General features: G+C 32.8%; 1 protein-coding gene across 12 annotated transcripts in view; it reads right to left on the minus strand.

Annotated features, from left to right (window-relative positions):
* LCORL (ligand dependent nuclear receptor corepressor like) overlaps positions 1-12,439 on the minus strand; it is a 175,030-nt gene that overhangs the window by 16,537 nt on the left and 146,054 nt on the right. For 8 of the 12 annotated variants that reach the window (XM_055588091.1, XM_055588089.1, XM_055588095.1 and 5 more), the window contains one exon: positions 5,187-10,000. The exons of the other annotated variants lie outside the window; for them this stretch is intronic. In XM_055588091.1, the coding sequence (XP_055444066.1) occupies positions 5,187-10,000 (4,814 nt within the window). The remainder of the gene's footprint in view (positions 1-5,186; positions 10,001-12,439) is intronic. 12 annotated transcript variants of the gene reach the window in all.

Consider the following 12,439-nt stretch of genomic DNA (forward strand, 5'->3'; position numbering starts at 1 on the left):
GCCACTGCCTTTTCCATCATCTACTCTAGTGCTTCATAATTTCCATTAGGTAATATGCTGAATGTTACATGAAGTAACTCTAAATTTTATTTTTAACTGTTAAAGGATATTCTGTGCTGAGGTTGCCTCAACCGTACAAATTTAAAACAATATCTTGAGTTAGGACTCAGAAAAATATGATAAAATGTTCATTAGCAGGACCAGAGAAGGACGCATGGTTAGTTTCAGTTTTAGGTAATTAAAAGAGTATATCATTAATTTCAAATCACCCATCAGTGACATATCTCAGTGAAAACCAGAATTCTGAGTGGAAATATATATATATATATATATATATAGAGAGAGAGAGAGAGAGAGAGAGAGGGAGAGAGTCATTTTTGAGGACAGAAGACAAAACCGGAGAAACTGACAAACTGAACTTTTTTCAGTCATCTCAGAATCCAATTGAAAGTATAAACCTGAGTTTTGAATTTTTATAGAAAAATTTAACATTTTAGGAAAAATAATATGAGGATAGTAGCTTTAAGTACATAGTAGGTTATTCTGGCCTGAAACTTCAGAGGTGTCCAAAGTCCATTTATTATATCCAGCTGTATATCAATTAGGAAAAGGCACACATTTGCTTTAGGAACTCAAACAACACTGACATTAAAGAGGTCTATGTTATTATTTTCAATAGTCACACATAATTTTAGACCATTATCACCACAAAAATTCTCTTACAACTGGTCCTTCACACACCCCATTCTGCCCTCTCTTCTAATCTATATTGTGTGCAGCTATTAGAAAAAGACTTCTTAGAAGTAGTTTGATCATGTAATTTATCACAATTCAAAGAATAAATTCTTAGTTTGATCTCTTTTCCTTCTGTTACACCCACTTGGTGAACACAGTTTCTATTAAGTAAAATGGCCCATCTTTCTCCCAAGCTTTACATTCTGGCAACAGATAAAATCACAAGCTGTTCAATCCTATTACTTATTGAGATGTATTTCAAACATTATTCAGAGCTCAATACTCACCATAAAACTCTTAGATTACCTCTTGATTCACAGAAAATAGTCTACTATCCTAAACATTCTCCCCATAAATAATAAACTGATTTGTATCCTCCTAAAAATCATTCCCACTATTCTCATGTTTTCAGCTTCCCAGGTGGCAGTAATGCTGAAAGAACCTGCCTGCAATACAGGAGAGGTAATTAATGAGGCTTTTATCCCTGGGTGGGGAAGATCCCCTGGAGGAGGGCATGGCAACCCACTCCAGTATTCTCGCCTGGAGAATTCCATGGACAGAGGAGACTGGCGGGCTGTGGTCCATAGTGTCGCAGAGTTGGACATGGCTTAAGCAACTTAGCACGCACACATGCATTCTCATGTCTTAGGAGAGAAAGGACTCTTCGGGCCAACACCAATCTCTCTAACGATTCTCATGATACCCCACTATCAAGTCAGGGGCTTCACTCCATTTCCCCTATTTGCCATCTCATTTTTCTACTTCAGTCTTTCATTTTCCAGTGGTTTCTTCCCATTGGCATCTAAACATCCTTCAACTGGGCTTCCTCTCACTACTTCCCTATTTCCTCACCAATCTGCCATTTACATTTTTCTGTGCTAATTTTCTTCATTTCTTTTTCCTGCATTTACTCAATCATAAGAGTTCTGACTCTAAAATAACCTCTTGTGCTACACAGAAGATTTCAAGACCTAACTGACCTCTTATTAACACTTTACACTGTTGTTTTTTTCCTTTCTTAAAACGTATTTCCTGTCACCATTCTCTGCTGGCTTTCCTCTTATCTCCTGGCTACTCTCACTAGTCTCCTTTTGTACACTTTTCTTTTCTCCATATCTTTGGGGCTCTGAGACCCTATGTTCTTCACATTTTACACTGAACAGTCGCTTCCACTCTCATGGCTTCAATTATTTGCTGGCCCCCAAATCTTTATCTTTAGCTGAGACCTCTCTCCTGAGCAAAAACTCTTAACTAGTTGCATCCTAAGTATCTTTTCTTGGATACCCCACTAGATATCTCAAACTTTATATGTTTAAAACTGAACACCTAGAGTGAATATTACAATCACCTACCCAGATGTCCAAGCCAAAAACCTGATGTTAAACTTTATTCTTCTATTCTCTAAGATGGATTCTACTTCATGGATGTCTCTCAAATATATCCATTCTTCCCCAATACTGACACTATTAGGGCTCCAGATTTGTTTTCTTTCCATTAACTGATGCTGACCTCACAATTTGTGCTATGCCTCCATCAGCAGCTTTATCTTTTGCCATTTTTTCAACTACCCCACTGCCCCTTCCTAAATTCCTATTTTGTGTCTTAGCTATATGAACTAGATTAATCAGTGTTCCAGACAACCCTGCTCTCTTCAGTCAACCACATTTTCCCCATGCAATTTGCTTCTGCCTGAAATACTCTCTGGACTTCTAATACTTTGTCATTCTTCAAATTCCAGCTTAGAAGCAAGAATCCTTGCGTAATTCTCTGACCCTGGGTTCAACTTCCCTATGTGCCCCTATAGTGCATCTCTCTCTCCCATCATAGCTCTCATCTTTCCACGAATTGCCTATTCACTATCTTGCATAAGATGGTAAGCTCCTCGAGAGTACAAAACATGACTTTTACCATTCTATCCCCTTAAAACATGTAATATCACACTTAAAACATAAAATATACTCTATATTTTGAATAAATAAGCAATATAGATCTTATTTTCTTACTTAGATGGAAAAAAGCTTTTTGAATCTTGTATCGTGCCTAAGAGCATATTGTAGGCATTCATTAAGTATTTGTTAAAACAAGAATACAATAGAATTGCACTTCTTCTTCTTCCTTTCCATGTTTACAGTTGATATAAGCAGTACAAATGTCATCAAGTGTAAGTTTTAAAATTTCTGTGTACTAAACTATATCTATATGGTTAATCTTCAAAAGTTTAAAAACAAGACATTTTCAAGTAAAAGCAAAACTCTTCATCAACAGAAATATTCCATTAATTCATTATTACATTATCAAATGAATTTTCCTAGAAAAGTCCTATTGTTAAGTCTCAAACTTCCAGTCACTATGTATTCAATGAAGAAGAAAAACACATATAAAATAATGAATTTTAGTGTCACTTCCAAAAAGGCAAAAAGAAGTATGGAGTATCAAGAATAATGAAAAAAACAACAACACCTTAAGAAACATTTAAAAATCAGATAATATAACAAATATTGCTATAAATACAACTTTATAAAAATAATGTCCTTGTTGATTGAGTGGGAAAAAAAAGAATGTTAAAACAAAGAAGGAAAGTTATCAGTAAAAGATAAATAAAACTTTGAGCAGAACAGGAACTATTACTATGAATTTTTAAAATGAGAAAAGGTGAAAAACAACTCCTAATATGATACTAAAGTTTTTTTAAATGTTACAAAAGAATTTGAAATTAATTTGAAAAACTAACAATTAGGCATCTTCCATCTTATTTTTCTAGGGTGATATATTTAGTGAGATGAAGAATCATATTAAAATACATTTATATTTATACCTTAGAAAGATACAATGGTTAAGCTGGAAGAAACAAAATACAGTTCTGTTGAGAAATGACAATACAAACTATCTTTAGTATGAAATGAGGATGGTGTAAAGAATTAAAAATGAAACATTACACTTTATTCTCCATTCATGGCAATCTTTTAAAAATATGTGAACTTATTTTTAGGTGAATTATAAGCTCTTTTGAAAAAAATAACTATTAGACTTCTTCCCTCTTTCTTCCTGACATACTATTTGTTGTGTTATTTTTAGTTATCCTTAGGCCAAGGAACAAAGGGCGTTACTTTTGGGTTTGATACATTTTTAATAATAGAGACTCTAATTTGACCATCTTTAAAATTTTAATGATTTACGTTAAAAATTTTAATCACTGCATGTGAGATATACAGAAATAGGTATTATAAAAGTTATTCAGTTAAGTAATTGAATTTTGGGGTTCATAATAATCTTCTAACCTATTAAAACTTGAGTTTAATTACTGTTTTTAATGTTCCAATTTAAGACCTGAAAGTGTTTTTTTAGCTTTTAAAAAAGTTTTTTAAAAACATAACAAAAATTAAGCCACTAATACCTCTCAGGCCACACAAAAGACTCCCCTAAAATATACAATGTAACAATGCAACCATAGGATAAAAAATCCTTAAATATCCAAATGTAACCCAGTAACCCTGCATTCCTTCCCTCTTTCATGTCAGGGAAAAAAAATCAACAAACACTAACACACTCTTACATATCCTAAATTGTCTAGCACCTATCAAGAAGCAGAACTGGAACTGGTTACGATGGCAACTAGTGTTTACACCCCATTTTTCTAGGTTCGAGGGGCAACGGTCTCCCTGAGGCACCAGTGTCAGCTTGGTGTAACTGAGTAAAGCTCATAATTACTTGCTAAAGTAATTCCAGTTTGCATTCTGAATTTAGCATTACCTTAAAATTACCTGTATATGATTTTCTCCTTTGGTAGGTGATGTATTATCTCTATAAAGAAATCCTCATCTTTATATCCATGGAATCAATGTCAGATATGAAAAAACTATTTAATAAGTTGCTGACATATTGGAAAAAAAATCTTGACACTTTTAAATAGACTCTAAAAGTGGTTCCCAAAGCAGTATCAAAGGGCCTAACAACTTAATGGTGAATGTGAGATTGATACGCTAGGATTATTATATATGTTATGGTCTTCATCAAGTCAACCATGAGATAGTTTTTACTTTCCAGATGGTCTCAAAGTTACTAATTTATCATTAGATAATAAATATATATTAGCTTGTAGTGTAGTAGTAAATTTTTAGATAGCTACTTGGGCATATTTATTTGTCAGACTGTTCTCTATATTTTAAATTAGATCAGATGCAAAAGAAGAGAGTATTTACATTAATATTTTAGAAGCTTTCTATGTCTCAAATATACTTTTCTTGAAATCCTGGACACATTTAGATGTGGGGAAGTTCACTGGGACATTTAGCAGCACCTAATTTCATGAGTTTCATACTAGGTGCCAAGAAATTAGATTGTCCAAATATTTTAGAAATAAAACTAAATCAACTGTTCCTTTTCTATCCATCATCTGATATTTCACTCAAGGCACCTACAATGAAACTAAAATTAAGTAGAGAAAAACTTACCTAGTTGGTATTTTGAATAATAGTTTGCCATTTGTCCACTGTTGCAGGACTGTCGTTTATGTCTTTTTGTTGACATTTCTGTGGTCTTCCATGGTGGTCTTTTTCTTTTGTTCATTTTGCTAAGAACTTCACAATTATCAGAAGGATTCTTGTCATAGTTAACACATTTATTTAATCTACTATTTTCAAGTTGGGCAGGAAATTTATCGCTTGAAGGACTATTTGCTTTAGCATTTTCTATTTCTTTAGATTGCTTTTTAAAAGAATTTTGCCTAGCAGACTGGGATCTTAAGGTAAAGCGCTTTGATTCTTCTATGTGAGTTTGATGATTACTTCCACAGTTAACAGATTCAGGAGAGTAAATGATGGTATTTAACTTAAAAGTATTTCTGTGTTCGAGATAGTTGATCTTCCTCAAAAATATTCTACAGTCTTTCAAGGTTTTTGACCTCCAATTATTTGAACATACATTTCCTAGTCTTGGTCCCTTTTCAAAATCTTTTTGGCTGCAGTTTGTTCCATTCTCCTTTGCTTCTGAGTTAAATTTATTCTCTAAACTAGCATGTGTTTTGAAATCAGACATGGCCAACCTCTGTTGCAAAAAGTTATCCCTGATCTCAGGTGGGAAAATAAACTGATTATCTACTGTGTTTTTTCCTTGGAGTGGGACGTCAGCATTTGTTACTCCCTCAGTCTTACTCAAAAGTTGGCTCTGGCAAAAAAATCTTAAGTTCCTCCTCTTAGATATCCAAGCACCTGTCCCATGGCTGTGCAGCTTTCCCTGTCTTCTCCACCTTTCATGATGCAACCTCTTAAACTCAGTTCTTTTTAATCTAGTTAGTGTTAAATTACTTTTCACATTTAAGAGTGGGGAGCTAACCATTTTATGCAGTATATGCAACTTCCCTGCTGACTTTGAAGGCGAAGATAGTGCAAATTTTTTAAAGTGCTTTCTGAAAGGGCTGGTATTAAAATCAGAATATTTGGTCCCTAATTTAATTCCTCTGGTGTTTATTACTTCCAAAGGGTTTCGTGCATTTGCTTTTCTAACTAGTGAAAGAGACTGTGTTTCTGTTGTTTGCATAAACCAGGTACAGAGTTCATTCAAATCATACTTTTTCTGAAAAAGCATTTTTACGGGTGAAACCTCAAGTTCTAAAAGACAGGTCTCCAAAGGGCTTGCTATTTTGAAGTTATCATTTTCAATGTGGTCTCTTTTTTTATGAACACAATTTTCAGCTTCATCTCCACTCACAGGCACCCAAGCATTTGTTATTTGTTCAAATCTATTGTTTAATTCCTCTAATAAGGAATCGTTTGAAGTAGAAGCAGCCCACCACCTGAGCAAAGGGTTTGATGAAATTATAGGGTCCAAGGATACTTCAGAAATGGGTATTAATTTATCTTCCAAATGCTTTTTTGCATTCCTTGAATTTCTAGCTCCTGGCATACCTTTGGAAGCTATTTTAATCCTTGACTGCTTATGTTTGTCCTTCTGACTTTTACCTTTCTGCAAATGGAGCTTATATGACTTATGGAGCAGGGAATTTCTATAAATAAGTGAACTAGAAGATGCTAATGAGTGTAAGAAATGCAGAGATGGTTTTCGATCCCTAATGGAATGTCTGAAAGGTACAGCAGCAACCATACTTTTTGATTCATTCTTGAATTCGTCAGCTTCAGTGTGCCTTGTATCCATGGTGCACTGGTGATTTTCTTCAGGCAGATTTTTCTGGAATATATTTTCTTGTTCTAAAGGGGGTAAGCAGCTGCTAATACTCACTTCTCTCTCCTGAGGTGAAATTCTATTGATAGTCACAGATATGCCAGAGATTTTCACTTTTGCAGGTCTACCAGGCTTCCTAATTATTGCCAAAGGCTTCTGATTTGGTCGAATAATGTTCTTGGACGGTTGAGGTATCACAGGCTTGTTCTTGAAAGGTCTAACATATTCAAAGCCAGACCCCAAGATTTCACTTTCAGTAGTCAAACTTGAAATAGCACTTATTCTTTCACCCAAGTCAGTGTCATATTCTCTAATATTTCTGAGACTATTATATTCTGTTGGAAAATCAGTAACATTATTTTTTAAAGACATACCATTACTTTTGTTTATACTTCCTTCAGAAACATGCCTTTTAGTTCTTCTTGACCTTCCATAAATAACAGTTACTGTAATACTCTTCTGATATATGCCTTCTTTTACTTCTGATATGAGAGACTCTGGGCTTTTCTTTTCAGCACTAATGGACTCATTTTGGCAAATGGCGATGTCTGTTTGGTCAGTTTTAGGTTTCGGTGGTCTTCCAATTGGTCGCTTTATCTGTTTCACAACCTGGGGACCTATTTTTTTAGGTCTACCTGGTTTTCTTTTAAAAGATGAATCAATCGTACTGCTTGAATACTCTTTAGGTAACTCTTGTGGCTTATCATTCTTCATATCATCTGTAAACACTGCAGAGGATTCTGCCATTTCTTTTGCACAATTAAATTTGTTTAGTTCTTTTTGCAAAGTGTCACTATCATTAAGATTAGAACTATAATTTGCAGAGTTAGCATTTGGGATAGTCTCATTTGTTTCTTTTTTATTTTCAGTTACTTGATGAGTTGGTTGCTTTTCAGAAGAAAAATCATGATTTGATTCGGCATTATCGACTGAAGTTAAAGTATATTTGACTCCTTCACTGCTTTTAACCTCAGATAAAAACATGAGTTTGATAGGACTAGAATAGGTGGCAAAAGAAGAGCTTTCAATGGCTTCATATTTTGTTGGTACATTTTCAACACTGGAAATCAAGCTACTTGTGTTTAAAACAGATGACTTTTTCTGGTTAAGTCGTTTGCTATTCAAATCTATTGTAGGTATATGATTGGTTTTAATATTGGTGGATGCTACTATGGATTTTGATAAACTTTTCTCTTTACATGTCATTCTACTTACAGTCAGAGTCATATTTCTACCAGCAGGTTGATCTTTACCATCAACTTCTATCAATTTCTTGGATGCTTTATACCCTTCTGATAATGACTGATTATTCCAAGACTTTTTGGCCATATTTATTGTATCTTCCAAACGTTCCACAACAACTTGTAAATTAGAATTCATTGCAATTTTGTTTAAATCTATACTATGTGAGCTTTCAACCTGAATATTTTTTACTTCATCTTTTCCTTTGGTAGAGTCAGAAACTTTTTTGGCCTTAGGGGATTTTTTGAAAACATAATTATTTGTTACATATATAGAATACCACCCTGGTGGTACAATATTTCGTTTGGTTCTGCTCAAAAGTCCAGGGATATCACTTTTCAAAGGAGTTTGAGTATTCTCTAATTTTGGATTCTCTTTATGATTTTGCAAAGACTTTTTCCTAGCCACAGATTTCTCCTGTGATCTCCTTATGCTCATTTTCTCAGGAGAAGCTGTTTTAAAGCTTTCTGAAAATGCATCAAAAGCCAAGTTAGTTTCTAAATTACTTAGAGGTAGTTGCAATGACTGTAATCCATAATCTGGTAAAAATGATGTTTCCACATGATAATTATCTTGCAGGCTTTTAGAATTCTGTAAAGAAGGTCCTTGGCAATGATAGAATTGCTCTTTGTCTGCTGAAAAGAGTTCATCATTGCGCAAAAACTTCCTTGGATTTTTTTCGGTGTATTTTTTTCTCATAAAGTTTTCATCAAGACTAGCAAGTTCTCTTTTTATCTGTAGTGACTGCCTTCTGAATATGGGTGAGTCAGGAGAGCTGTGCATTGCAAATAAGGTTTCTTGACGCTTTCGAAATCTTGTCTGAATAATTTTATTTTCTATCTTTTTATCATGTTGACTCAGTAATTCCATAAAACTGTAATCACTGGCCTTTGCATTATGCAAAAGAGAGGTTATTAAATCTCTCAATTTTAAATCATTATCTGTATTACAATCACTGCTAGATAATTTTATAAGGTTTGTCATATCTATTGTTTCTATTGATTTTAATTTTTCATTAATACGATCCATTAAATCTTGAAAAATTATAGTAGTTTCACCCTTTTCATGATTTGTAGTACAATTATTGCAGTCTTCTAAGAGCAAAGAATCAGAGTTACTGGATTTTTTAGTTTTAGGCATTTTACCTTCATGATCATCTTCATCATTGCTTATTTCTGCTGGTGTCAGAGATGGAGGCTGGTTAATGTTTGTTTCAAGTCTATTATTTTCTAAGGCTGAACACTCCGAGATGACATCTTTCAATTTTTCAAATCCTTCAGCCTGCACAGGTGATAATGGTGGGGGTGAGGGACTCCGAGATCTACAAACATCTTGAAGATTTACTGAAACATCACGTATTTCCCTTGATGAATGAGGACTCTGAAAGCCTGATTTTGTGGAATGAATGTCTGCTAACAGTCCAGAACAGCACCTGTGAGAATTGTAACTGTTTGCAATTCCTCTATTCACTACCTTCTTAATGTGCTCAATAGTTACAGTTTGACAAGATAAACAATGTAAATCTTTAATACAGACCGGCAGAGGCACAAAACCAGGGCTTTGTCTTTCATTGTGTAAATACCCTCTTTCTGCCAGCCTATATTCACAACTACAGAACAGACCATCTAAATCATCTTCAATTAGGGGATTCTGGGACTCTGAAGACACAGTATAGGATGAATTACAACAGCAAAGAGAAGCAGCATTCTGCTCTTGGACTAGAAATTTCAACATAGCCAAAACTTGTTCCTGGTGATGTATGCACAAAGATTCCAAAACTTTGCTTAATGCTGATTTTCCTTTTTCCATTTTAGTAGCTTCCTCTGATTTTGCATCAACAGTTGAACTAAAAATAAAAATCAAACAAAAAATGAATTACAGCAAAAATACTAATATCATAAGGAATTTTAACAGAGCTTGAAATAGATATTTTGATATTGCTGGACTCCTAATTCCTATGGAGAGCTGTGAAAGTGATATCTTGATTATTGTTTACCAAAAATATAATGAAGCACTTATGATAATTCCCTATGACAAAATATGAGTCAAAGCAAAACCCTATGTTTTGTGTAATATAAAGGCTGCTACTGATAGATATGGTTATATTTACAGATTGCTAATGTTTAGTGCTTTGGCTATATTAAGAATGTTTAATGGAAAGTGCTTCAGAAGGAGTTAAAATTTTTATAAAGTAGACATTTTATAAGTTATTTCGTAGTTATCAGTCCATATTAGTACAAATAAGATAAATAAGATATAGGAGAAAATCTTTCTTATCTTTATTTAAAATAAAGATAATACCTTTATTTAAAAAAAGATAAAATATTTTTCAAGGTAGTGAAAATAAAATTATTAATAAAACGTTTTGTATAGTCAAAAGGAAAGTTAAGGGATTTAGATTTCATATAAATAACAGGCGTTTTAACCTAGTAATAAAATAAAAATTTAAGCTATTTAAAAATGGGATCTATTTTTAATTTATTTTAAATACTTAATTAATTACATCAAAACTAAAGGCATTACTTACCTAATTATTTAATTTCAAATGCTGGAAAATATCCCACTGTAGAAACTAACATAAATCTAATGGAAACTAAAACCCAGGATTACTTAGCAACCAATGTATAAGTCTATATAAAAAAAAAACTTTCTAATCCAATACCAGCAGCAAGAAGAATAAAATATATTAAAAGAATTCTGTTTCAGAAAAGTATCTGTTTAAATTAAACATATCACCAAACTCTGTACATGAAAACAGCCTCCCACTTGTGATTTCTTATATTTGTTGTTGTTAGTTACTGTTTGTATAAATTTTATTTAGGGTTGGAACTGAAATATGCTGACTATGAACAGTGATAGAAGACTGTATTTTGTTTTAATAAAGGGTTATTATGTTCACCAATATTAAAAATTAAATAATTTTTAAAATGAAAGTGAAACTGATTTTAAAAAGTTCCTCCCTAAAACCGGTTTCAACTGTTTCACAGATAAGTAGGCAATATGTTATCTACATTTTATAAAATTTCTGTTGAGTAGCAAAAACATCAAAACAACTGTTTCAGATTAGATAAAAATTTTTCTAGGAAAAAGATAATTTTACTAGATTCAATCCATGTTTCGCTAGTAAAACTAGCATGGGATTTAACATAAAGAAGTTATCAAACAGAAGAGATGAAATTACAATAAAAATTTTTAAGTCTACTGTCATCTCTAGACAGATGGAAGACAGGATATGACCTCGGTATCCCTTCCCTTTGGAAAATAATTTTTGTAAATTTTTTCATGGTTAGAGTATAAAATGATTGAACCGACTCCAAAGATTCACTACTGTATAACTCAGGAAACATATATAGAGAATAAAGGCACAAGTAAATGTTAACTATCAATAAGAGGGTATAAGTGGTATTATATTCTTTCCCAGCAAATTAAAAACTATGATTTTCACATAAGCAAAAGAAAACCCCAAAAGTTCTGACAGATCCATTTCCAACATGTTTGTTTAAAAGTTATATTATGGCCTATTAAACGTATCTGTAACTAAAGAGAGATTTTACATGCTTCTCATAAAAATACTTGCCTAAAACTGGTTTAACCTGTTTCACAGATAAGTAGGCTATGTTGTATCTACATTTTATAAAACTCTGTTGAGTAGCAGCAAAAACACCAAAGCAAATTTTGCAAATTTGGAAAATGACTATTTTTTAAACATTACTATGCTCTTGTAACAGTTCCTGAAATGCTCAAATGATTTTTTCCGTTAGTAGTCTAGAGCAGAACTAATCAAAATTAATGATTAGTGTTATTTTGAAAATCATTGAAAAATTTTAATAGCTCTCTTTTGACATTCCAAGAAGTCTATTCTTTAAGAATTTCTTATTCAGTTGATTATTTTTAATAGTGGAACTTCGAAAATCTCAACAATATCATAGGGCCCAATAATTTTGATCCAATGTCATATGAAGAACAGCTTTAAAAAGTTACTAGATATTCAGATATTAGGATTTTATACATCTCTCTCAGATATTAGATAACTAAGTTCTCAAATTAGAAAATTCTATAATATGCTTATTTGGCTTTAATTATTTTCATTTCTGTATTTTTTATATGTTAGAATCTCAAAGAAAAATCAAATGTATGAGTAAATAGTTGAATACACATAAGCCTCCAATCTAGAATTTACTCTCACTTAACTACATAAAGATTCTAAAATTGTTATGTTTCACAGCTCCATTGCTTTTCGTGCTAAAATTTTTTCTAATTTTTGTTTGATTTATAAACAAACACA

This window comes from Bubalus kerabau, chromosome 7, assembly GCF_029407905.1.
Source record: "Bubalus kerabau isolate K-KA32 ecotype Philippines breed swamp buffalo chromosome 7, PCC_UOA_SB_1v2, whole genome shotgun sequence".
Taxonomy (NCBI): Eukaryota; Metazoa; Chordata; class Mammalia; order Artiodactyla; family Bovidae; genus Bubalus; species Bubalus kerabau.